General features: G+C 40.8%; 1 protein-coding gene across 1 annotated transcript in view; it reads right to left on the bottom strand.

Moving 5' to 3' along the window:
* The window catches only part of LOC139740220 (proteasome activator complex subunit 4-like), a 46,206-nt gene that overhangs the window by 6,548 nt on the left and 13,160 nt on the right, over positions 1-26,498 (bottom strand). Inside the window, exons 11-38 of the mRNA XM_071650803.1 lie at positions 25,842-26,048; positions 25,287-25,473; positions 24,382-24,536; positions 23,573-23,726; positions 23,032-23,130; positions 21,753-21,890; positions 21,048-21,263; positions 20,333-20,487; positions 19,368-19,463; positions 17,957-18,128; positions 17,334-17,432; positions 16,857-17,015; positions 16,138-16,266; positions 15,386-15,580; positions 14,723-14,844; positions 13,881-13,934; positions 11,304-11,433; positions 10,260-10,504; positions 8,312-8,507; positions 7,684-7,836; positions 6,840-7,045; positions 5,965-6,096; positions 5,300-5,505; positions 4,324-4,400; positions 3,661-3,789; positions 2,981-3,136; positions 2,565-2,715; positions 900-1,033 (exon numbers count right to left, since the gene is read on the bottom strand). Coding sequence (XP_071506904.1) covers positions 900-1,033; positions 2,565-2,715; positions 2,981-3,136; positions 3,661-3,789; positions 4,324-4,400; positions 5,300-5,505; positions 5,965-6,096; positions 6,840-7,045; positions 7,684-7,836; positions 8,312-8,507; positions 10,260-10,504; positions 11,304-11,433; positions 13,881-13,934; positions 14,723-14,844; positions 15,386-15,580; positions 16,138-16,266; positions 16,857-17,015; positions 17,334-17,432; positions 17,957-18,128; positions 19,368-19,463; positions 20,333-20,487; positions 21,048-21,263; positions 21,753-21,890; positions 23,032-23,130; positions 23,573-23,726; positions 24,382-24,536; positions 25,287-25,473; positions 25,842-26,048 — 4,252 coding nt within the window. The remainder of the gene's footprint in view (positions 1-899; positions 1,034-2,564; positions 2,716-2,980; positions 3,137-3,660; positions 3,790-4,323; positions 4,401-5,299; positions 5,506-5,964; positions 6,097-6,839; positions 7,046-7,683; positions 7,837-8,311; positions 8,508-10,259; positions 10,505-11,303; positions 11,434-13,880; positions 13,935-14,722; positions 14,845-15,385; positions 15,581-16,137; positions 16,267-16,856; positions 17,016-17,333; positions 17,433-17,956; positions 18,129-19,367; positions 19,464-20,332; positions 20,488-21,047; positions 21,264-21,752; positions 21,891-23,031; positions 23,131-23,572; positions 23,727-24,381; positions 24,537-25,286; positions 25,474-25,841; positions 26,049-26,498) is intronic.

The raw sequence follows: 26,498 nt of genomic DNA, 5'->3' as shown, positions 1-26,498 counted from the left end.
AAAACTAGAAAAGCACTCCGAGAGCGCAGACCTCCGCCAAGCAGTTACTTTCCATCGATGATCTTGCTCTTCCATATGGAGATCAGTGATTTCCACTCACTGAAAAATTGCCCGAGATCCCCAATATAGAAGCCTTTGTTACGTCATAAACCCTCAGATGCGCGGCGCGCCTCGCCCTAGCAGAAACTAGGGCACGCACTTTAATGCGCACATGCAAACCTCAAATACGCGCAGCCTGAACTCCCAAGTTCACTAACCCTCCCTGCCAAAATATAAAAAATCCTTCATAAATTCCCCCAAAATTCTCGGATCACTACCAAAAGTTAATCGTTTGTTACTCGTGTCATTCTCAACCTTTCCTGCAAGTTTCATCCCAATCTGTTGTCTACTTTTTGAGTTATTTGGGCACAGACAAACGAATGAACGAACGAACAAACGAACGCATGAACAAACGAACGAACGAACGAACAAACAAACCAACTGTAACGAAAACATAACCTACTCCCTTGGCGGAGGTAATGAAGAGAAAAAGGGAGACAGTGAGAGACAGAAGGAGAGAAAGCAAGATAGACGAGAGGGAGAGAGAGAGAAATAACCCTGCAAAAAGCACAAGCAGAAAAACAAGCAAACAAACAGAAAAAAACAAACAAACCAGAATTTGTAAGTCAGTGTGAGTGAGTAAGGCAGAAAGAGATACAGGACAAACACACGGAGAGCCACAAAAGTGGTGGGGAAATATTGATTGAAGTGGTGGAACACAAAAGCCACAAAACTTGTATAAGGAAGGACGGGGGGAAGGATGGAATGTAAAAGGTGTAAAAGATTGATGAAGGCATTGTGGAAGGGATAAGGACATTCTGAAGGGGCAGGAAGCAGGGAGACACCAGGCACTACTTTACCTCGATCGGCTGGGGGTCGTGGAGGTGGTCGGTGAGATCCATGAGCACCCGGGGCATCCAGCCGGGGACATCGTAAGGGTACGCCTGCACACAGGCACTCAGCCCGAGGATACCTGCATGGCGCTGCACAATGGCTGCAGAAGCAAAGGGGGGGGGGGTGAAAGGGAAGGATAATGGCAATGACTGACTTACAGTTGTTGTATTCTACTAGTCAATTTATGGCAAACTTTGGAAGAAACATGAGGTGCTAAATCATTTCTAGAAATCTAGCATGTATTCTACAACTGCAATGGCGGAAGAGACTCTCATTTCTGCTTTGAATTATGTGCAGAAAAATTAATGCTTACAGAGAAAACATTCAACTATTATTTGAGAAAGTTAAGCTATACCATTCAGATGACACTCTTTTCATATTCAAAGTTATCTTTCTCTATCATTTCTTTGTTTCCAATAAATCAAAAATAAAAACCTTTATGGGTTTACTTTTACAGTAATTTGGTTAGTTTCATGCTATTGGACCATATACTAATAAGTACATAAAAGCCCTCATAGGAGTAACTGACATCTCATATGAGATCAAAATGTCTCTTGGTGGGACCAAAAAAAAAAAAAAAAAAAAAATCATGACCGAGTTGCAATAGAATGCTGTGGCAACAATGATTATTTGCAAGGGGAAAGGGTTATCACTAATACAGTAGTCTCTGCGCAATCGCGTAGTACTGGGCCGAGTATTTCTTACCCGATTATTGAAGCCACACTACCAGTTTACCAGAGAGCAAGTTTTACTCACATCACAGATACCACGCACTAATTACGCACCTTAAACACACACAGTACTGTACAAAACTAAATAGTCACAGCTCATCTGTCTGACTAAAGTCATGAAACAGCCTTCGGAGAATCTCCAATTTCCCATATGCAGAGTTAGTGTCTGTTTGTGAATTTTGTACACAGTCTGCATGTAGCTCCCAACATCTTGTACACCAAGCCCTCATCAAGCCACATGTGTGCTACTAAACATGCAGCACATGCACATTACAGACTCCTGTGCCGGGCCATGTGCCATGTGTTGTAGCAAATTTTGCTGTTCCCCAAAGGTTTTATGGCGACCGTAAGTTTATTCATTTTTTCTTGAACAGCTTGACAAAATGTAAGAGCCTCAATGGAGATAGCTTATCCTTTGTTTTTACTTGAGGGCTATCAAAACATGTAGTGATTAGTGTGTCACTGTGTATGTAGCTTCTGTAAAGTGTGTGGCACTGATGCAAGGGTTTGTACATGAGATTCATCAATGCATGTCTAATTTGTTGTGATACAGTGAAGTGATCGTACAATGTACATTGCATTTAACATGTTCAAAGGTTAAACCCATGGGATCTAATCATCTCTAGGCACTTCACGGTTTCTTCAGGATTTATATCAACACCCACTTTCAAGACTCTGTGGGAAACTATGAAAATTGATCGGCTTTGTCTGGAAAGTTTCTATGCATTTAACTGAAATTTCATCAGGCAAGTATATCATTATCAGGTAAGTATAACATGCATCCTCACTGTTTGATCAACTCGTGCATAAATTAAATCAATTATTTTTTGTGTGTGTGACGGAGGGGTCGAGGGAACTGATGATGGATAAGGTGTAGGTGTTGAATGATGGGTTACTTACCCTCTGCCGGCATGCTGGCAGAACTGACGACTGTCTTGGTGGGTAGATGAGTCTTACATAAGTTCTCAAAGTGGTTCTGAAGCCCGTTACCAATGGGGAGGAAGCCACAGTGAATGAGGCCACTGAGGGTGGCACCAGCTATCTCTCGTACCTGCACAGAGTAGGAGATTAACAGAGAGAGATATGGAGATGGTAAAAAGTGAAACAGCAGATGAACAAATAGTACACAAAGAACTCGGCTTTTGATTACTGACAGATCAGGTGTTTTAACAAACATCTCATCTTACACTCATTTTTCAGGCTTCGCTAGAAGGAAACTGCCACCCCAGCCTCCCAACACACTCAACCCCAGACTTCTAATAGGCCCACACACCAACCACTTTCCTAAGAGATTCCCCTTGAGGTGTGGGACTCACCTCCAAGCGGTCATCCTTGAGCCGCTCCAGCACCAGCTGACCAATGGTCTCCACGTGGCCAGGGTGGACCCCGATGGTGAAGAGGTTGTAGAAGACCATGACTTGCAGGTACTCCAGCATGCTGCACTTTGCCCTCCACGAGGTACCCTGGCCAATCTTGGGGGAGGAACATGGAATGGTGGGATGTATGTTAGAAAAATCTGCCAGGTGAGCATGACACAATCTTACGCCCCTTGCCGACTGGTTCACTAGCTGAGCAAATTGACGAGCATAAGGATGTAAAGGCGTGTTTGCATATATTTCAGCATGAAAGATACCTTCCTCTTGATCTATTCTAACCTCAAGAAATGCTCACGAAGTGTATATGTGAACATTGAATTGCTGAACATGTGCTAGGAATCAGTTGTTCATCTGCTGCTATGTTTCAGAGCTCTAAAAGAATGGTCACATTTTGAGAAGTTTTTATTACATCAAAGCCATTTTAATATAAGAACAAAGAAAAGGAGAAAATATCTGAACACGAGACAAAAATGTGCACAACCGCGAAGGGAGAATACAAATAGGACAATTGAGTTGAATATAAGAGTGGTAAGACTGAAAAGATAGACATGGACGTGAAGACTGAAAGGGAAGAAGAGCACAAGGACTGTCCCTCTGGGGGTAGGGACCCATCCTCTCACCTGCTGCAGGGAGGAGAGAATTTGTGGCATCATCTCTGACTGCAGGAGGGCTTGGGCCAGGCAGGCCAGCGTCACCTCGGCTTCAAAGCGAAGCTCCTCATCCGACTCGCAGCTCTCCAGTGGGGCAAGCTGGAGGAGAGATCGAGGTATCAACAGTTAAAGGCAAAAACATGGTTCTCATATGCCTGCAGGAACTGTTTAAGTTTACTTGGTAGAACTTTTCAATATATTGCAAGCAAATTCCAAATGGTGGAAGACAAATTTAAGCCCTTGAGAGCTATGTTTTAGTTTTAAGAACCACTACCCATGATAATCACAGACAAGGAAAACTTTATAGTGATGTGGCTTTACTACACTACCATACCAACAGAACAAAGAAAACAATGTTGTCTTGCTATTGCTGTGTTTAATGTCTGCTGTTGGGGTAAGAACATTCTGATGCTGTTGTGTATCTTCATACAGGTGAAGATAGGTTTCTCTTATTCTGATCATTTTGGAGATAAGAGTCATATCCCACAGGATATAGCCAATTTTCTCCAGGACAGGGATCTACGAGTAAAGTTAATCATCACTTTTAAAAAAATACTGTTGATGCACAAGTGGTATTCTATATCAACGGTACTTTGAGAGTGGGCAACATTCAAATATGGAAGGATCTCTTACCAATGGTAGATACTGGAAGAAGTCTGAGGGAGCTGATGACACCAAATTACCTAAACTACCTGTGATCCACTTCATGACTGATATCATGAGAGAAAAGTGATAAAGAAAACAACAGAAGTTTTATAGAAGATCAAAAATATAGGCAGGCATATAGATTGAGGGAGAAAGGGAGAGACAACATCAACAACAACAACAAAAGAGAGGGGGAGATAGAAAAAAGTCAGCATTTACAAATACACACAAAATACACAGGTGAGGCAACAGATACATATTTGAGTTTTAATAAACATTACTTCTAACATTTGCAACAAACATTGCTACCTATTTAACCTTCTTTCAAAACTGATGGTTAAACAAGAGTGTAATGTTGCCATACTTGATTACCAATTATGTGCAACAGAGGCATTAGATGACTGAACACCTACAACTTTTCATTTGTTGTCAAATTTGATATAACAGATACAACCTGGTATGTTGACCACTTTCATTCTACTAATTAAGAGCAAACACAAGACAGTAAATAACAAATTACTGCAACAAGAAAATTGTATAAGATCTTTTATTCTCCAGTGGCAGGAAAGAAATACTGTATACCAGTACACCATATACTTTGTGAGACTAATTTTTAGCAAATCGGAAATTTGCAACAATTTTGCAAGTGGTTAAATTTGTGATCGTGGAGTACACATATGAACAGAGAAATGTATGTGTGCACGTTGCATTCATGTCGGGGTAAGAGTTAATATTTTCATGTGCTGTCAATTTGGCGAATGGCACCTGACTCGCGCAATTTGCGAAAATAAAGACAGAAGCATGTACAGTATACACATAGTGAATAGCCACTGCAACAAAATTGCAATGCTCAACAGTGACAACGTGCAATCATACTTTTAACTGCATGTCATGTGATGAGCAATCGACCAATCAAACAGCTAGAATATTTTCAGGTGTCATACGTTATATCATGCGTTCTTACCTGTCTTACACAGCCTCAGAATCCTCCTCCTCTCGTCATCCTCTGCCCGGTTCTCTTCGGACACCTCCACCGCCCCCCACACCTCAATGTTGGCCAGTGGGGCAAGCTGGGGTAGGATGCTCTGGAGGAAGTCCTGCCGGTGTGGGGACGCCGTCTTGTTGTCCTTGGACCAGGCATTGTCGTACATGAAGATCATCACTAGAAAGCTGTGCATGTCAAGACACATTGGGAGTGAAGGAGGCATAATTCTAACACAGCATGAGACAAGCTAGGATCCAGCAAATAAGTGTGTCAAGATAGATACTACACAAACTATTGATAAAACTATAAATGTAATACCACAGTAGAACCTCATAATGAAGAGGTCAGATATATTAAACCTTCTTACAACAAGGTGATTTTGAAGGTCCCAACTCTTTAATATTTTTTTGCTTTTGCACCCTGATACAGCAAGAAACCTGTTACAAGGTAGTTGTCATGATACCTAGGTCCTTGTTACTATAAAGATCCCCCTGCATTAATTTCCTTTTTTTTTTTTAAAGTGCCATTCCAACATCCATCATATAGCTTAACCAAACACCTGCAAGAGGGTGTACTTGTTTGTGTGTATGTGTGTGATGTCTGTGTGTATGTTTATATTGTGTATGCCTAGGAGACACACCCACCTGCCAATCTTGTCCCTGACGTTCTTGTAGCTGTGAGTGAGGTGCTTGCTGATGTCTCCAAGGAGACGATGCAGTAATCCTGGCACCCTCCACTCCTGCTGGAACAGACCTCCCTGCAGGACGAACAGCCGGCTGGTTGCAAAGAAAGAGACAGAAGGACAGACGAATGAACCATCGAGACAACTTGGAGTTCGAAATCTTCATAATTCAAAACTTGACTAGTGGACGTGTTCTATTTGAATAGTGATGTTATTAGCTGATGTACCACCTCAATCATGCACATCAATTTAGATGCATGTAACATTGACATGATAATTAACATGTATATACATTTTTATTGGCAAACAGATTCCAGATCATGTAATCAAATCAGAAAATGAAAAGCTGCCACAGGTTTCTACTGTGATAACATTTCTAATGTATGGATTTTATGCCATCTACAACTAACTGACAATATGCATATCTGTCTACACTTACAACCTTGTTTTGCCCAAGTTGAAAGTCACAGGATGAAAAGATCAACTTAATGCTTCATTACTTGTGCAACTGCATAGTAGAAGACACTAATTTGCATCTGCATGCCGATGATGTGAATGAACTCTTTTTGTTTGTGTGAACAATGTCATAAATGCTTTGTGATGTTAAAACTGCTTTTTGATATCATTTCACAAATAGTGTACTGTTAGAAAAATGTCGTAATAAAAAGTGATGTCATTTTCAAAACAGTATACCAAGGAATGTCAAACAGTGTCAAATAATTGAAAATACATATAATAATGTGAAGCTCTTTCAACCAATCTCTATACAGGGGATTGATCTTTTATCCAAAATATAATACAAGCTACGGACAAGGATGGACAGTGCCGGCTCCCTACCTAGCATCCAGGAATGAGCCGCGTTCTTCGTCCTCGCTAAGTGGCTGCTGTGTCAGCCACTCAAACAGCCAGTGCAGCTTGCGGGGGTCTCTGCTCTCACACGATGTGGCCATGCACACCCCCCAGTCGATAATGGTCTCACCTGTTACCAGGGAGAGTGATGTCTTCATGGCAGGTAAGAGGATTTCTTCCCATAGGTTCTTGGACTGGATGTGGGTGGAGCAAAAATATGGAAAATTACATTCCTCACTGTGTATCAGGATTTAAAAACACTTTGTGCCTTCATTTGCCGTTTTGTTTGTATGGAACTAAAGGATATCCAACATTTTCAGGGTCTCATGTCTGATAGTCCAAATTCAATAAAGCTTTTATAGGAAGATTGAGAAGACAAGAATATTTCTCCCTTCTTTTTAGAACAGACATCGCAAGTTCAACAATGTTACTGTCCAACACCCCTAAGAAGGGACCAACCAGACAGGGAGTGCGCTGGTGTTTATTGCGCAGAGAGAGAAGGTTAGAAATTGCTTTGCTCTTGGATGTAATGGAGGATTGCTGCTTTGAAGGAGTCTTTGTTTGTGATGCCAGTGACTGTTGGTGGGAGTGCGTTCCAGTCTGTGATAGTTCTTAGGATGAATGAGTACTTATACTTAACTTGTATGCACACATGCAGCAAACCATTTCATCTGACACAAGTACTAGTGTTTGATTTTTATTGCTCAGTTTTATTACATAAGTGGGCATATGCTAAACTCATGACTTTTAATGCCTTTCTCAATCTCATGAAACCAGGTCCATGCATGCTGAGTTTCATGTCACAAGAAGACTCCCTGAAATCTTTCCTCACCTTGGCAAAGCCCCAGTGTTTGCTGCCACGGATGAGGCCAGCGATAATCTCCATCATACTCCGCTGGCTGCTCTCCTGGGAATCTTTTGACAGACGCTCCAGGTGGGGCTTGAAGAGAGGCAGGAACGTGTCGCCAAAGTTGCGAAAGAGACCCTGAGATGTTGAAATAAGTTGCAGAAACAATTGTTCTATTTTGTTTAAAGCACTTCATACATATTAATGTTTACTTATTTGAATATACTATTTTCAAAAGCTTTACTGCCAGAAGCAAAACATGTGGCATACTACTAGAGCAATGACTTAGATTTGAAATTCAATTCAATTCAAATATTAACTGCTACAAATATCCTACCGATATCGATTCATGGCAATTATACAAGTGCAGTGAGGATATCATTAAGATATTTTATGTACAAGATATTAAAGAGAAACTGGGAAATAAGGAAAGGAAACAATACTAATTCCTTCACTAGAACTTTGTATGATTTAAAGTGTTTTTTAGTGCTAATAAATCCACTTCTGTTCTGCTAAATCATACGTTTATAGTCTCTGATGCCAAATGGTGACAATAAACAAATTTTTTAGAATGCACGGTATAATTAGCGAGGATCATAACCTTTGACCTCACCTTGAAGACCATGAACTTCTTGGCATCAAACTTGTCTTTTCCTTTCTTGTCCTCCAGGGAGAGGAAACCGACAAGCTTCTCCACAAACTCGTGGCTGCTGAAGTTGTCATAGAAGACTTGCTCTGCTTCCGACAGCTCCTCTCTGCTCCGGTCGAGCTTGGGCTGCTCGGACATTGGGGCATAGACAAGCATCGTCCTGCGTTGGGGAGGAAGAAGTCAGTGGTGACATCTGCCGTCAGTGCACCCGTACATCACACACTCTCCTTCTGTCCTTCTGGACATTATTAAACTTATGAAACACTCCAGCACACTGAAATCGTTTGCAATCTGGTAAGCATTTGAGTGAAGAACTGAAGAAGCAAAATATGTGTTTCTCTGCCTCCATAATGCACCCCCAAAAAAACAAAAACAAAACAAAACTAGAAATGTCGCTATGGCGACTGGTATGCCTCCGCCATAATGCATGATTTTCCTAATAGGTCTAGATAGTACATGTGGACAATGTGTGATTACATTTTCACAAAACTGGCAAAATATTGAAATGACAAGTTTGTCACAAATGTGTTGAATGTTCACCTTCCTTGACCTTGGTTTAATTGGATGAATAGGAGAGCATGTATTTGGGGATCTAAGGACTTTAACTTGACTTTGACCCATTCATACATTTATGCATTGAGTAATTTTCATGGTACCGGTATGGAGAAAAAGTGCAATTTCTGTACTGAATAGTAAATTGTTACCATGTTCATCTGGCCTTTGACCCTAAAATTCATAAGATACTAGTAATCACTTTCAGGTAGAACATGCATAAATATGCTGTAAGTTTCACGATAAATTGAGCCACTTCTGAGATATGGAGGAAAAGTTAGTTCAGCACTTTCACTTGATCTTTGACCTTTTGAACTTTGAGGCAAAAAAAAAAGAAAAAGAAAAAAAAAAACTCTCCAGAGAATTTCTATTAGGTTACACATGCATACACCAAGTGTAAAAAAAAAAAAAAATAATAATCCTGCTGGCATTGCATGAACATGAGGGAAATAGTAAAATTTTGAAGTGTTGCACTTGACCTTTGACCCCTGACCTTTGACCCCATGAACCTACATTCTCTAGATAATCACTGCCAGTCAGTACATATATATACTACAATGTATGTTCCATGAAGATACCTTGAACAATTTTCCAATTTACAGAGAAAAAAAAAGAAGTTTTAATACTTTTACGTGACCTTTTGACCTTTGACCTTTGACCTCATGACCCAAACTTTCACCAGAGAATCTTAATTGGGTAGTACATGTATACACTAAGTTTCAAGAAAATATCTTCTGGCATTGCATAGATATGGTGGAAATAGTGAAATTTTATGTATTTGACCTTGACCTTTTGACCTTTGACCTTGAGCACGTGCACCCAAAAGTTGATAGGCACAACTTCACCCCCTAATACACATACATGCCAAGTTTCATTAGGATACCTCAACAGGTTTTGATAGTTACCTTGTCCACAAAATTCATTACGGACGGACGGAAAGACGGACGGACGGACGGAAGGACGGACGGACGGACGGAAGGACGGACGGACGGACGGAAGGACGGACGGACGGACGGACAACCCGAAAACATAATGCCTCCGGCACCACTTCGTGGCGGAGGCATAACAAAAACAAACAAACCACATACCATCATCACCCTCCTGCAACCTGATCCCAAACATTTACAAATCTTTCTAAACCCAACTTTAACCCGGTGAGGACGAGTCCCGAGAATACTCGGGCAGGTGTCTATGGGAAATGCATGCTACAGCAAAATCAGTTCGTCCTCAACGGGTTAAGAACACTCTTGGACATATACAGGGGCTCTAAGACAAACACATAGAACAATTTACATCAGTTCACAATGACCCTGAATAAAGAAACAAACCAAAGGACAAAAACAGCATAAGAAACTCTTACTTTGGCCAGACATAGTATCCCCAGTGAGTCTTGTCCACAAATACACACTGGTCCCACTTTTCCTGAGTGGTGGGTATCCGATCGCACTGGTATTGGATCCACTTGTTGTCTGGCCGCTCCCCAGGGCTGGGCAGGGCATCTGCCGAGGGTGTTGGAGACCCCGACGCTGCATAGGGGTCCATGGGGACTTTCTTGTGGGCACGCTTCAGCTGCTTCAGGATTGCACCCACTGTCGACAGGGCAAGCTGAGGATCGGATAAGAGTACGGACATGGTCAAAACCAAGCATATGGCACAAAACTCTCAGCGACTAATTTTCACTGAAACTCATTCCTGTAACATTACATTTACCAAATAAAAGTTATTGCTTCTTGACAAATGTCGCTTACCAATGACCACACACAAAATGGACACATCTGCTATGATCAAGAAACTGCTATGACAGACATGCAAAACCTTTCCTAATCTTAGAATCCACTGGAAATATTTACAGTTGATGACAACACATGTAATACATTGTCTCATAACAGCACATGAAAACAAAATATTTTACCAATAACATGCCGTTACCATGGCAATGCACTTTTTGCCACTGCGGAAATATGTGTCTTGCACATTAACATATTCAGATGAAGATCTGTACCTAATTTCATAAAAATTGATCAAAAACTGTGGGAGGAGTTCGCGACGCAAGATTTGTACCCATTTTTGCCCATAATATGCCGTTACCATGGCAACGTACTTTTGGGTACTGTCAAAAAATACGTCTTGCACATCTACAACCCAAGGCACACATCTGTGCCAAGTTTTATGGGAATCGGTTAAAAACTGAGGAAGTAGTTCGCGACGCAAGATTTGCAACGGACCGACCGCCCGACCGACCGCCCGCTGATTCCTATATACCCCCTTCAAACTTCGTTTGGCGGGGGTATAAAAAGGGGATTAAACTGCTGATGCAACACATGGCTTCTATAAAGCGTTATTAGTAATTTCAAATCACTGAGACTGACAATGATGCCCTTGAGATCGTGATGATGAGCCTCACCTTTCGTTGATGGAGCGTCTCATGTACCAGGTGTGTCACAAAGAGTCTGACCATGGGTGTGGGCGGAGCCACGTCTTGTCTCACCAAGAGTCGCAGGAGGCCAGCCGCCATCTGGGAGAACTTCCACCTCCTGGAAGATGCAACACAGACGGCAAACAAACGATCAAATAATAATAGAACTATGACTAATGTGATTAATATCTCAAGTGACCAGGCTAATGATATGATATCGTAAAAGTGGAAATTTTTGTGCAATTTGTGCAACCAGAAACTAGTGTGAAAATATGAACACGCAAATATTTTTTCTTGCCATATGTTCCAGAAGTTACTGTCTTGATTCCCTGGAAATAAAACATGCAAAACTCACCTAATCCAGCTGAGCACAAAAAATTACTCACCTGAAAACATCCACTTTTACAGTAATGTATACTGCTTTGATCACAATGAATTGGTTGAATGAGCTATGTACAAAATAATTCTCATCATTTTATCAGTCGACACAATTCACAGGTTGCCCTTCTAAGTTTATTCAAGGGTAAGAAATCAATACTGTAAAAGTGGATTTTCTTTGCGCGACGTATTTTTCGTGCTCAGCCGGATAAGAAGAGTTTCGCGTGTTTTTAATTCCGCGGTATCAAGACATCAACTACAGAAACATATGGCAAGCAGAAATATTCGCGTACTTTTATTTTCGCGCTAGTTTCTGATTGCGCGAAATTCGCGAAAATTTCAACACCGCGAAAATTTCCACTTTTACAGTACTTCTACTTAGCACTACTGGTTCACTTGTTTAAATAAATTGTAACAATTGGATAACTTGGCTGTAAGAAAGCATTTTGCTTGTTTGTTTTTTGTGTAAACATCTAGAATTTTTTTTCATAACAAGGCAATCGCCAAATTGTGTCTCGCCCATTCGCGTACAAGGAATTAATATCTTTTATAACTCCCAGAAGTTAATTGACCTGCTTATGACCTTTGACCTTGTGGTGACCTTCAATACCCTAAGGGACATTTACCATCCAAGTTTGGTCACAAACGGACAAAGGGATCAAAAGTAATGAGCCATAATCGAAACGCGCCATAAAAACTTAACATTGGGCCCTAAAAATTTGTTGACCCCTTTCTGTGACCTTTGACCTTGTGATGACCTTTAACTCCCCAAGGGACATCTACCGTCCAAATTTGGTCACAAATGGACATAGGGATCAAAAGTTATGAGCCACAATCAAAACGTGCCCTAAAAACATAACATGGGGCCTTAAAAGTTTGTTGACCCCTGTCTGTGACCTTGTGACGACCTTCACCTCCCCAAGGGACATGTTCCATCCAAGTTTGGTCACAAACGGACAAAGGGATCAAAAGTTATGAGTCATAAATGAAATGCACCCTAAAAGCTTAACATTGGGCCCTAAAAGTTCATTGACCCCTGTCTGTAACCTTTGACCTTGTGGTTACCTTCAACTTCCCAAGAGACATCTACCATCACCCAAGTTTGATTGCCATTGTAGCAACATGTGCTGAGTTATGTGTGATAAGAGAGTCTTGCAAGTAAACTTTAACGTATGACCTCAAATGACCTTTGACCTTATCATGTGACCTCTTACAGCACCATAACATGAAGGTACCCCTAGTGCATCCATCACCCAAGTTTGATTGCTATTGTAGCAACATGTGTTGAGTTACGAGTGATAAGAGAGTCTTGCAAGTAAACTTTAACGTATGACCTCAAATGACCTTTGACCTTATCCTGTGACCTCCAACGGCACCATAACATGAAGGTACCCCCAGTGCATCTATGACCCAAGTTAGGTTGTAATCCAAGCAACTTATGTGAAGTTATTTGTCAAAAGAGAGTCTTGCAGGTAAACTTTAACATAGAAAAGAGGGTCTTGCACATACCCTTTAATATATGACCTCAAATGACCTTTGACCTCATCACATGACCTCTGACAACACCATAACATGAAGATACCCCTAGTGCTTCTATCACCCAAGTGTGGCTGCCATTGCTGTAACAGTTGCCAAGTTATGCATCATAAGAGAGTCTTGCAGGTAAACTTTAACATTTGTGACGGACGACGGACGACGGACGGACGACGGACGGACGACGGACGACGGACGGACGACGGACGGACGACGGACGGACGCCATTTGGATCCCTTAGTCTCGCCTTCACCTCCGGTGGGCGAGACAAAAATGAGTGAAATACACGAACTGATGCATTACCAAAAATATGTATGGAAATCATTCCACGCTACAGTTTCTGTTAATTTAAGCTGCTGGTGAGCAAACTACTGTCATTAACTATGAACATTGCTCTTGCACTCTCAGCACAGCAAATTTGTGTGTGTAATATTAGGCTCATGGCGGGGAGGGGGGAATACAACAATAACAAGAAAAAAAGTTTTATACAACTTTCAGAAGGGCAATAGACAAAATTTACACATCCATTTGTCTTCTGTGATGCTGCAACACATAAACTATTTGCAGAGACCGCAGAAATCGCTATTTGAATGAAAATGAATAATGAAACCTTGAAAAGCTGATCTTCAGCTGAACGGTCACATGCAAACTTACAAGTTGCCATGTTCTATAAGCTCCACCAGGTCAGCCACCAGTGCTTGGTACACTCTGAAAGTCAAAGTGAAGTGAGAGAGATGAACTTCACTCCATAGTATACATAAAATAAACTGAAAGGTTCAGATGTATAGTTACATTACAGTAGATACAGAGTTTCTCTCAAGTGTATTACAGTGGCATTCCTCACCTGTGAATTTCCATTATGAAGAACTCACCTAATCTTTCACTGTTCAGTGCCTGATAATTCCACTAAATTGAAATTATCAAATAGTATTCTAACAAATGTTGCGCGTCAACTGATAATCATGAAATTAAAAACTTGTGGAGATACTGCCTCCTAGGAAATACAAATGCATTGTATATCGCGTCCAAGGTGGGGAAATCAACAACTCATCTCCTGAAATGGGATAGTCCTTAAATCTCATTTCATTACTGTGGCTCTCAATCATGAATTCAACCACTTCTGAAATTGTCTAACAAGTCACAATTTGTAACATCTTATACATGCGAACAATATGTCATTTAAGGCACTTGGACATGGTTGTACGCATCCCTCCACACACACACACACACGAAAAAAAAAAAAAATGATATGAAAGCAAATTGAACATCTTTGTAATCACACATCTGTGTTGTACAAATAAGTCTAATTCACCACTACCAATTATCTAGATTTTCATTTAGATCTCATCTTGTGTCAAAGAGCTTTTTACTGCCTGAAGCCTTTGGAAGCACATTCTCCCCAAGGGACATTTCTGTTGGTGTCATCATTGTAACATATGCGTCTCTGCAAAACCGACAAGTCGGTTAGAATCACAGCGTGTAGCAGAAGTCCCTACCTCATGCTCTCACTGTTCTCTTCCTGTAGTCTCTGGATAGATCCTGCCCCCTGCTCCTCTGTGATCTTAACATCCGTGCCCTGCACCAGCTCCTGGGCCCTGCTGATGCTGTCATCCGACACCTACGTAAGCGAGGGGCAAAGCGTTCCGACAAAAAGTGAAATGCGACAATTGAGGTCCTTGAAGGATGATCATGAAAATTTATGTGGTGTTTGTTTGTTAGCTTTTTGCAGAACGTAAGTTAGTTTGGTTTTCCACAATCCCTTCCACTTTGCTTGATGTTTGAATGGAATTCAGGCTCCTGTTTTATAAAAATAATCACATCAGTAGCATACAATTCTGCTGCAAGTACACATATTTGTAACTTTTCCTGAAACTAGCCACATTAATCAACTCATCAACCTTACATACTCAAAATGTAGATGACTTCTAAAACTAGGCTATTTCAGAGATATTACCTAAGCTAAAATATCACTTGCAAATTCCACTCGAATATGGAAATAATATAATGAACCTTTTTCACTATTTCAATTTGAATGTCATGTAGTAAGTGACTTTACTGAGCACTGAAAGTGTTCTTTTCATCTTCCATAACTTTAATGGGGTATTTGTACTTTTGCTCCTGACCCCTGCACTATTTTGACCTTTGCAGTGAGGACGAACCTTGGATGTGATTGGCATGGAGTTGTAGACCTTGTTGATTTTGCAAGTGACCAGGCTCATGACCTTCATGATGGACGGCTTCTCGGAGTGACCAGCGTTGACCAGTGCCAACCAGCAGTCTCGGAGGAGGGGCCAGGACCGTGGGCAGGCCATACTTCCATTCACGCCATACCCATACAGCAAGTAGAGTGCTCCCTGAGACAAATTGATTTACAATTCATGCCATTAGAAAATCTAGCTGTGTGAGCCAAGCTATTCTGTTTCTATCTCAATAACACAAAAGCCTAAGTCACATTGTCTCATGAAATATGTGTACAATACATACTTTTGTGTAGTTTTGAGAAACTTACAAATACTGTAAGTTCTACAAAAGTTATGAGTCATATGTACTAACATATGTATGTATGTACCACCGCCGGTGGAACATTTTCAAAAGGGGGGGGGGGGGCCACTTCCAGGTTTCTTCAGCTGACAAGCAAAAAAAAAAAAAGGTCTTCAGCACAAAACAAAAGCCTTACCGCACTCACACTTCAAGGTTTCTATCTATTTCTTTCTAGTGCCACTTACGCACTTCGGGGATAAGAAAGTGGGGGGCAAAGTAGTGACACGTTATGTATTCCTTTGTATGGTGCAACTCCCCCCCCCCCCCCCCCCACCCCCTTCCGCCAGCCCTGTGTACATAGTATATGAACATGTGTGTACATTGTTTGTTTGACTTGTTTGTTGCTTTATTTGTTTCATATCAAAGTTACCTTGAACTGATGATGAGAGATGCTGGGCTCAGGCTTGAGGTTGGCCAGGATCTTAGGAAGGATGTGTGTGTAGGAGGAGACATAGTAGTCTGCTGACAGGAAGACAAAGTTCTGGGCCTTCTTGCGCACCTGTGCATTGATTATAAGTAATAAAAAAACAACACAATTACATCAAACCATCCACCCTCACAACTAATCAACAACTGACCGTTGCAAAATGCATGCACAGCGCAGACAGTGCTATGAACTTTGAATTACAGGAAAATCACATAAAAATGGACTATGAACCAATACATAAAAATGAGAACAAACTATACATTATTATAACTAAAGGCATATAGATATATCTTAAAGACCAGGGCACCACGCAGAAATCAAAATATGATCATCTGATCATATGATTATATTGTGAGCTTTTCCACATTCATACACTATCTTTGAAAGTCAATATCTACATCCTCTAATTTGATGTAACTTTGAGTGGCTGTCAAGCACGATTTTCATGCCTCTCCAAGAAATTCATATATGAACTCTAATCTCTGAGATATCTGATTGGATGAATACAAACACATGAACCGATAGCAACTTAAGAAGTTTGATGAGCAAAATGTTCACTTGATATTGAAAAGGAAACAACTTCAAGACTCCACAGAACATGCGTCCATGCTGTTGAGCCATCCATAAGAAAACTGGCTGTAATAACGGATCCTGGCTCTTACCTCACTGTACCTGCTTGTGGCCAGTGCAAACAGATCTTCCTGGATTTGCTTGTCCAGCTCAGTGTAGACCAGCTTGCCCTGCACCAACATTCTCATCTCATGCTGAAGGCAAACCCGGTCGATGAGTAGCGCCCTCAAGTGCTTCTTCTTGCCATGTAACTGTTAGAAGTTGCAGTTTAGAAGATGAAGACAAGTTTAGAAAAATACAGCATCGTGTTGTCAAGCTGCAAAGAAATTCTTTAATGTTGCTGCTGATTATCAAAAATTTGCAAATTACACTTTAGTGTAAACCCCCTAAAACTGCACACGCAGGAACATTCATGCACAGTAAAATTGGCTGTGTGAAGGATTAAGATGCAAAAAGTCAGAGCTTAGACAACTTTAGAAACAGGCTAATGATATCCTGCTGTAAGGTTATTTCCTTGTCAGGCAATGTGGCTATCAAGAGGTTGACTTGTCTTTTAAGCTTCGACTCACCCTGTCTTCCATGCCTTTCTTGATGATGAGGAAGCCTTTCCAGCGGTTGTCATAGTCCTTCTTCTCCGCACCTTGGTAGAACAGCAAGGAGTAATTGATCTGCAAGACACACACACAAAAAGAGAGATACAGAGTGTAAGTGTGTAAAAAAAAGCTTGGGGATAACACCTCACAAAGACCAGAGGTGTGTTGCAGATGCAGGAAAGAAAAAAAGAGAAGAAAACACAACTCTAAAAACAATCATGTGACTTCAAGGTTGGATGGAAACAAACCAGTTAACACAGTACAGAAAGTTACAGACTCCCCATACACTCACTACCTGTTTGAGTGGCAAATACATTCTCTTGAAACCCTCCCCCCCCCCAAAAAAAAAAAAGCAAAAGAAACAAACAAATTGATACACACATGAAGATATAATATCAATATTTACAAATCCTATCATTCAAATAATTGGTAAAATCAAAGATAAGATTAAAAAAAGGCAACACAAAGAAACAGATAGAGCAATAAGCCATGATCACATTAAGCTACTGATATAACTCGTCCACGTAACAGTAACTACCACTATTCCAAACTTGTGTTGGAGTGCTGCCCCGGCCGAACTTCATGAGAGGAGGACTCACGTTGATGATGAGAATCAGGGACTTGGTGTCATCTTCCCCCGTTGCTAGGAGATAAACCAACAGGTCATGCATCACTGATGCCAGCTCCTCCCTCAGACCTTTGAATAGATGATGCTTGTCCTCCGATCCTATCGTCTTCATCATCTCATAGAGAGGCACCTGGCTCTCCTCCCTAGATAGCCATTGGAAAAGAAATCACATAACAAAAAAATGACACGCTGCTGCTCTTAACTCTTTACGTGCCGTGGTGTAAACCCCCTGTGTGCTACATTATTCTGAGACAGCAACGTTGTTAAGCTTTGGGAAAACATTCTCTTTCTGAAATCTATGTAACTTGTATAGACATCTGTTACCGTGGACATGTAATGAGCACAGTTGTAGAGAAAATGTCCAGTTTTGCTTTGATATAGAATTGTATGACAAATCTATGACTGTTTTTCTGTCAAATGATCAGCAGCTACACTGTTGTGGAAGCATGACTTTTGCACACAAGACGGTGACAGAAATCCAGTAGAGAGCACCATTTGATAGTCAATCACTTCATAAAAAGCAAGCTATATGTAACAGGAATAAAATCGCGACAATTGCTGTCATTGTACTTTGACATTTGGCAATTTATCGATCGGTTTGGGCGGGTTTGTGCGTTTGAGTAGAATATGCAAAGTTGGCACACTGTCGACTGAGTCGGGCGTGCAAACGTGGTACATAAAGAGTTAAAGAAGGAAGGTTTCTCTCTAAGTTACATGAAACACTCAATACCTACAACTATCGCCTATGGAACAGCGTATACGTGGCAAAGAAAAGGTAAGCTGGTGGGGAAAATAAACAATCTGTAGCACCGAAAAGGAGAATTTGATCTTTGTATCAAAGTCAGACATCTGTGTGGCCATATATATAGTATTACGATGAATTATTTTTGTCTTAGTCACTCAAAATCTAAAATGATACACGTCTCATGAACAAGATTTTGTGAAAATTTCTGGTGTAGCATCAATTCTTCCACACTTCTTCAGCATGTGGTATACCCCTTGCAGACCACATCAAGATAGTACACGTCTACTCCTAAATTGAACTGCCTCCAGAAAAAAAAAGAAGAGAAGAAACATGGAGTGTTCAAGGAATGCCTTGTTGGTATCCATCACATCTTATCAACCTTGTATTACAAACTTGTTGGAAGACAATAATTGCTTGCTTCATTTGTAAATGGCTTATTACAGTAAAGAGTCCAATAGTGTTCCCTTTGTCATTAAAACTAAATGATTTATGATGTGTCCTGGTTTCTCTAGCAGAGGGTCACTGCCAAAACTTTTCAGAGTTTGGCCAGAAAGGATCCTGCTCATATTTGTTGAGGCTCATTCAATGCTTCTTTGAAGAAGAAAGGTCACCAGACTGAAACAAGTCATCAGCTTACATGTCTGGTTCGTGGTATCCCCGCCATCTTGGAATGACGGCTCCGGCTCCCAACAGTGTGCTGGACACAATGATGAGGCTCTGCAGCAGCTTCTCTCTTTAAAAGGAAGAGAGAAAAAATAATATAAAAACAGTGACAGACACATAAAACTATACAAATACTCACTGATATGGCTACATGAATTGTCATATTTGCTACTGTTTTCTGTTTTCTTTCTTTGTAGTGAAGGTGACAGTTCTACAGTTTAAAATAGCAATTAATTAATTAATCTGGTTATAATGTCTCGAACTGCAAAATCTCATTATGACGATATAGCACATAAGACTACAACGTCGGCCTCATGCCAAAAGGGCCCTAATAGTGTACAAAGTCTATGGTGTTAAGGCCCTTTTGGCATGAGGCCGACGACAATTACATTTCAAGGACAGCAGTTCTACAACATATCTTAGTCTGTTTCTATCTCGCATTCAGCATATTGAAAACACTTCAGCATACTGGCCGTCGTGTATCAACCCTCATCAATTGCAGAAAAATTTTCTCAGAAGATGATGTTTGGTGTCAGAACAACACAAGATCATCATTATTCAAACCCCTTAGAAACATTAAAAAAACAAAAGATGCTACAGGAGTCTGTGTTTTTCTTGTCTGACATTCTAAGCAGCTCCCACTCAGATAAAAACAAAACAGTCCGTTTGTATTTAATACATAAATGGTAGACATCGATCCATTCCATTTCATATGTTCATGAATTAAGTTGCAGTTTGAGGTAAGCAATCAAATTTCCATTTTAAATGTCACTTATATTAAAGAATATGGGAAATTATTATCAGCATAATAAAAGACAAAAATATGCTTTACACTTGGGAAAAAGTGAGTCTAATCGGTCATGACAAAGCACTCTGTTGAGATTGCCGGAATGAAAACTTCTTCCCTTCCAGAAAAGCGGAGAAAATGGGATACTGTACCTGCTCATGACTTCACCCTTGGTGTAGTCTTGGAGTTTCTTGATCTCAGGTCGCAAGAAGGTATCTAGGATATCCTTGATACAGGTCACCCCCTCCTCCGATGGCTGATGCCACTTTACGTCCAAGTTGTGGATGTCACCTGGCTTGCCCCAGTCCTGTCAAAAAAATCAAAACAACCCAAAGTTAGACCGGTGTACACTACCAGAGTTGTGGTGTTAAATATGTAAACATTATTCATGGGACCTACTTCTTGGATATGTGTAGGCTTAACTCAGAAAGGTACGTTAATTTTCCCTCTCGCTCTCTCTCTCTCTCTCATTCTTGAAATGTATGTAAATCGCTTGAGAACTACTACTGGTGAATATTCCTTGACATGGCTATCATTTGCAGACAAATGTTGCTCAAGTTTTCATGACTAATATCCACTCATTACTTCGAATTGCTACTATAAATTCTGAGTTCAACTAAGTAGAGAGAGTCTGTTCTCATGTGACTAGGGTATTGTTTCTGTCCTTTGACTGCAACTTGTACGCACATATTACATCACAAATGTATATAGAAAATCTTTCTTACATTCGCAAACTTTGTGTCTGTGTTTGTGCTTGGGCATCTGTTTGTGTGTGCAGTTGTATGTGTGTGTGTGTGTGTGTGTGTGTGTGTGTGTGTGTGTGTGTGTGCGAGAGTGTGATATGATAGAGGTGTATCCATGTCCTACCCTGATTGGCAGGTACTCTGTCAGTGGCCGGTCGAAGCCCTTCGCCACGCTGCAGAACTCCCTGGGGTAGGAGAGGGACATGGCCCGTAGCCAGTTCTTGAGTAGCTGGCAGGCGAGGTCGTAGCCTGCCTTGCACGTCACGTGGAGGGTGGCCTTCAGAACCGACATCAGCGTGTCTTTGTAGACCAGCACAGCCTCGCTCGGAACTCGGATGACCTAACGAATACAACAGAATATTGGGAATATCAAAACATGTCACAGTCTGCAGTTCTAAAGTGCAACAAAAGGTTTTTTTTTATAAACAAACAATAGTCGTAAGGCATTCTATTATTCATAAAGATATGATACGGCATATTTTCAAAAATCCCTGCATATTTTGAGTTATCTTTCAATCTTTCAAATGACAATTCGACTGTACACTCTGTTTGTAACAATTCTGAGTTGACATGATGGAATTGACCCCCATCCCCCTATGTAACAAAAGAACAGGAAAGAATGAGCTTTCTTATCACTAGGGACAACTGCATTGGTGAGTAAATACATGTAGGCTAACCATCAAAGAATTATGAGAATCTCCTGAATAGTTTCAAAACATCATGCATAGTTGTGGGAAAAAAAAAACATACTGGCCTATAGCACAAATAATCTATGTGGCTAAAATAAATGCCAATGATCTTTGGCCCTGTCCTCCAAGGCTGCTCTCACCTCCCCCAGGACCTGAAGGTTGAAGAGAATCTCCTTGTCCAGCTCCTCTTCCTCCTGTACCTCCTCCGACGTGAAGGCATCCAGGATCTTCTGGCTGCAGTGTGGCACAAACTTCTTCAGGGTGTACGCTGGGTCCACCTGATAGAGAAAGAGACATAGAACCATGCGCGTGATGAGTTCCAGGAGAACGTCTTGGTCTACACTGGCAATGATTCCCTGCCCTTGTTTAAAGATATACAGAAAGTCTTCTTGTCATATGTTCTACAAAGGCTTCAGGCTTCAGGCTTCAGCAACATGTAGCTCATCTCTTCCAAAGCTGCTACTGTTCAACAATGACTGCTTGCCTCTGAGTTTTGGAAAATTGATCTATTTTTTCCCCCAAAACAGAACATCACCACACGTTAAAGGGATCATCTAGTTTTGGTTGGGACCTAACTTCTCTTTTCTAATATTGTTTGGTGTTATAATGAAACATTTCTTATTAAATATGTAAGGGCATGCAATTCCAAGAGGAATTCAACATTTATTTGGTAAAAATTGATTTTGAAATGGCTGAGTTAGCCAAAACAGAGCAATAGTATTAAAATGTGGGACCCACCTCTTATTACGATCGCTTTGTTTACTTTGATTTTGGATGTCTCGGCCATTCCAAAACCAATTTTCATCAAATAAACTTAGAATTCCTCTTAGAATGGTATGCTGTGTACTATCTAAGTGGTTTCTTGGTATCTCGCTAAAAGTTAAAAGCCAAATCCTCAGCTCCACCAATACTATACCATCCCTTAATGTTTCATTTTTCAAAATTACAGCAGGAAATGTTTAGTGCACCAATGAATACACAGAGTGATTTCTCATTCACCAAGTCTCTAGTACTGTGACATCGTGGCACACAGAAGTGCACATACGATCTTTAGAATGGCATAACAGAAGTCCTATGAACTCTCTAACTATTCCTATCATTTCCACTAAGAATTCAGTTGTGCATTTGCCTTCTTGATAATAATTACATCATTTGTAGGCTCAAGACAGCAGCATTTTCACCCCGCCTTGAATTTTCATCTCCTCTGAATGCATATGAAATACCCAGACATGCAAGCAGATTTTGTCTGCAAATCACTAAGTTTGACATCATCATCACTCATGATGCTATTACACTTTGCTCAAACGTTCCTGACACAATCTTCCAGTGGTGCAACACTGCAGGAAAGAAGAAATGTGATGGCCACCGATAAATGAATGAATAAGAGCTATCAAATAGAATCATCAAGCTTTTGCAAACCTTTGCTGCAGCACGGCACATGTTGGCTATGATCTTTCCAGACACCTTGGTTTCCAAGATGGATGTTGACACGTAGCGGAACAGGCGATCAACTGTGGCCTGAACAGGAAAGGACACAATTGTAATCATTCAATTATCACAAACCATAGAATCACAACCATTAAATACATTTTTTAAGATCTAATTTAGTATTACTTTCACAGAAAAATTTATAGAGACAATAAAACAAACAGTTGAAGCCAACAGTCAGATTGACATCAAACATTGTACCTCAGTGGTTGCTGATGTACTGACAACACAAAAGGAATATTATCATTACCATCTGCTACCTGTTTGTATAAAATGAAAATGATATCTTTGAAATTTGGTATCAGGAGGGTTAACTGCTACTTTCTTGTTACACAACGAGACTTGCCATGCACCACTCAAATACCAAGTGTTTGTTTTGTGTTGTCAAAATGCAAGGTTCTATTAAAATAGGGAGAGATTACTGGCAAAAATAACCACAGTCTGGACGGAACAGAATTCCTCAATTTTTCACCTTGTAGATCTGGGGTGAGCTCTGGGAGCAGATGGTGCAGAAAGTGGACGAAAGGCCAATGTCCACCATGGTCTCCTGGTGATTGGCTCGCTCCTGGTCATTGTCCTGGCTACGGGTGTGCATGATGGAGCAGGCCTCAATCAGGTTAAAGCACCTAAAGAGCATTGGGAATAAAATACAAGACGACATTCGTTCACTCTTAGTATGTGTTCTACCACCGCATGAAGATTCTTTGGCAAAAAATCTAATGCAATTTTCATCACATCATTCAAATATCACACAAATATTGACAATGCTAGTACAACAGATCTACTTACGAATCTTTGTGAAAATCCCTGAAGGAGTTTTCCAGCAAGAAACAGTTCAAGGAAATTTAAGATGACAATGAATGATGAATCATTCTAGAAACACTGGGTTCAGTGTCTACATAACACTACATTCAAATTGTAAAGTCATCACTACAAAAAAGTAGCTGAAGCACTACCAACACAGGCAAAATGAAAATAATGAATAGCAGAAAATCAGACTTCCTTCTCACTAGAAAAAATGGAAAGCAGAGTGATGTAAAATATGTTTACTTGACCGGAACTGAAATTTACGATGATATCCGAGGAAGGGAGGGTGGGATGGGCTTAAAAAAGAGAGACCTGTATCACTTGTAACAATTTTGGAAGCATGGCCTCACATATTCAACATGCAAATAACACAGTATTTCCTGCACCAACACCCTAAAGGATGAGGCCTGGTTCTTATCGGGAGACCACTACATTAGGGTCTGGGTATATCATCAGAGAGAGTGGGATGCATACCTGTCCATGAAGAGGAGCACAAAATCCTCAAAGGTGGCCGTGGCCGAGCAGAGGTCCCTCTCCTGCTCCGTGAGGTCCTCTCTGACGAGGGGGGCCTCGGAGCAGTCCACCAGGGGCACCATTACGGTGAAGGTTGAGATCGCTTGGAGGGTCACCTGGGAGGCAGGATGAAATGGGGGCGGGAGATCAGATTAGAGCAGGAATATGGTTGGGGGGTACTGAAAAGGTGTAGGGGATTCCGTGAAAGGGCACAGGATTTGGTGGCAAAGGAAAAGACAAGTTTGGTGTATGTATGACAGCCTATATGCTGTGCCATGGGGAATTAAATGTATGTTTTGTTTTCGTAACTTTTCATAAAACAGAATATTGTTTGCAAAATAAACCTATGTGCAATGTAGGCACTGGACCAATCAATGCTGTGAAACTGTGTATGCATGTATATCAGCAGATTAAACTACATAGTACGATAGTTAAAAGAATTGTACAGTCTTGATAGCTTAACAATGTGATTTTTTTTTTTCTATTTAAAACTAGTTTTTGTATAAATGGAAAGAAAATCCCATGCCGGATTTGTTAAAACATTGACCCTACAGTCAGCCGTAACATCTCAATAAACTTACAGATGCAAGATATACCTGCTGGACACTTTTTACTCATTCTGTGCAGTAACAATGAGAAGAAACAAACACATATAGCACATCCTTCAGTATATCTCTAAGGCTCATGGCTGCTATGTCATACAACTGATAAGGATGTTAAGACCCATTCATACATAAAACTTCACAAAACATTGTACATTATTTGTATTCATAGATCTTCTCAAGTTTTGGTCTTATACCTGACATTTTTTGTTTTTGTTTGTTTGTTTGTTAGTTTGCTTGTTTTGTCATAATGCAGCCACTTACCATACACTTGGCAAAGTCATTGGGGTCAATGCCCGGCAGAATGGCATGAAGGAGGGGCAACAGGTGGGTGGGGCCATCAGGTAGCCACTTGCCCCCCTTGAGCATGGTGCCAGCCACGGCCACCACACAGCTGACTGTGGCTATCAGCTGGTGGGGCTCGGTCAGTGTGTCCAGGGCCTTGTACGTCCTGTCAGGACACAAAAAATTTGAGGCCATTCTGTATGAAACTTTGCGAATCAAAATAATCTTCTGTTGAATATCAACCAACATGGAAATGCCACAGATTTCAAAGCTTGTAAAAAATACCTCTCAAAACTTTACAAAAGAATTGCACAATGACTACCAATACTTCATTGTATTCATTACTTAAGCACAATATTACTATTAAAGAAATGATGCCAACACATTGGTAAATCTAACAATAATATGATATACAGTTGCTGATATTTCTTGAGAGAGAGATATATACACACACAAAGACAGACAGACAGACAGACAGACAAACAGACCGAGAAAAAAAGAGAAAGAGAAAAACATTTTGGTTCTAAGATTTACTTTTCCAGAAGAGGTGGTACGACAAGCTCCGGCCGCAGGAGAGCCAGGTTGTGGAGTGCCGAGGCGGCGTCCCGGTGGCCCATCTTGCTGTACATGGCCAGGAAGACTGGTGCCTTGATGGTGTCTACGAATGCTGTGATGTCCTCATCTGTGATCTTGTGACTGTCTGGTATAGGGTGCTGCCATGATGGCTTCTTGTACCTCTCTCTGTGGGACGCCAACAAATGAAATCAACTTCATTACAGGTCACATGATATATCAAATCATGCTGCATAGTGGCAGCTATAGATGAGGTTCCAATTATGTCATCAAGCCATGGCTCAACTAGCTCAGGGGCAAAAACTGTGTATGGGGGCCTCCATACGCCTGGGCAAGCACGTAAACATTACATCCCACGTCCCATGCAATTTTATCAGGCTAGCCAGGCAGGCAGATATGCAGTATGTGTACCTCACACTACACTATGTGTTTAGTACACACATGATTTGTTTTTGCCCCTCAAGTAACGTGTTTTTTTCTGTCATGCAATCTTGTCTATAGAGACATCTGGTGGACATAAAACCACAGAGGATCATAATCAATTTTTGTTTTCTTCTATGTACATGTTTAATCACGATGAATGATGAAAACTGGTTCATCGCACACACACAAATCTTC

The sequence above is a fragment of the Diadema antillarum genome, unplaced genomic scaffold, assembly GCF_040938485.1.
Source record: "Diadema antillarum isolate AM-2024a unplaced genomic scaffold, OU_Dant_1.0 seq00000843_RagTag, whole genome shotgun sequence".
NCBI lineage: Eukaryota > Metazoa > Echinodermata > Echinoidea > Diadematoida > Diadematidae > Diadema > Diadema antillarum.
This window is presented reverse-complemented; position numbering and strand designations above follow the sequence as displayed.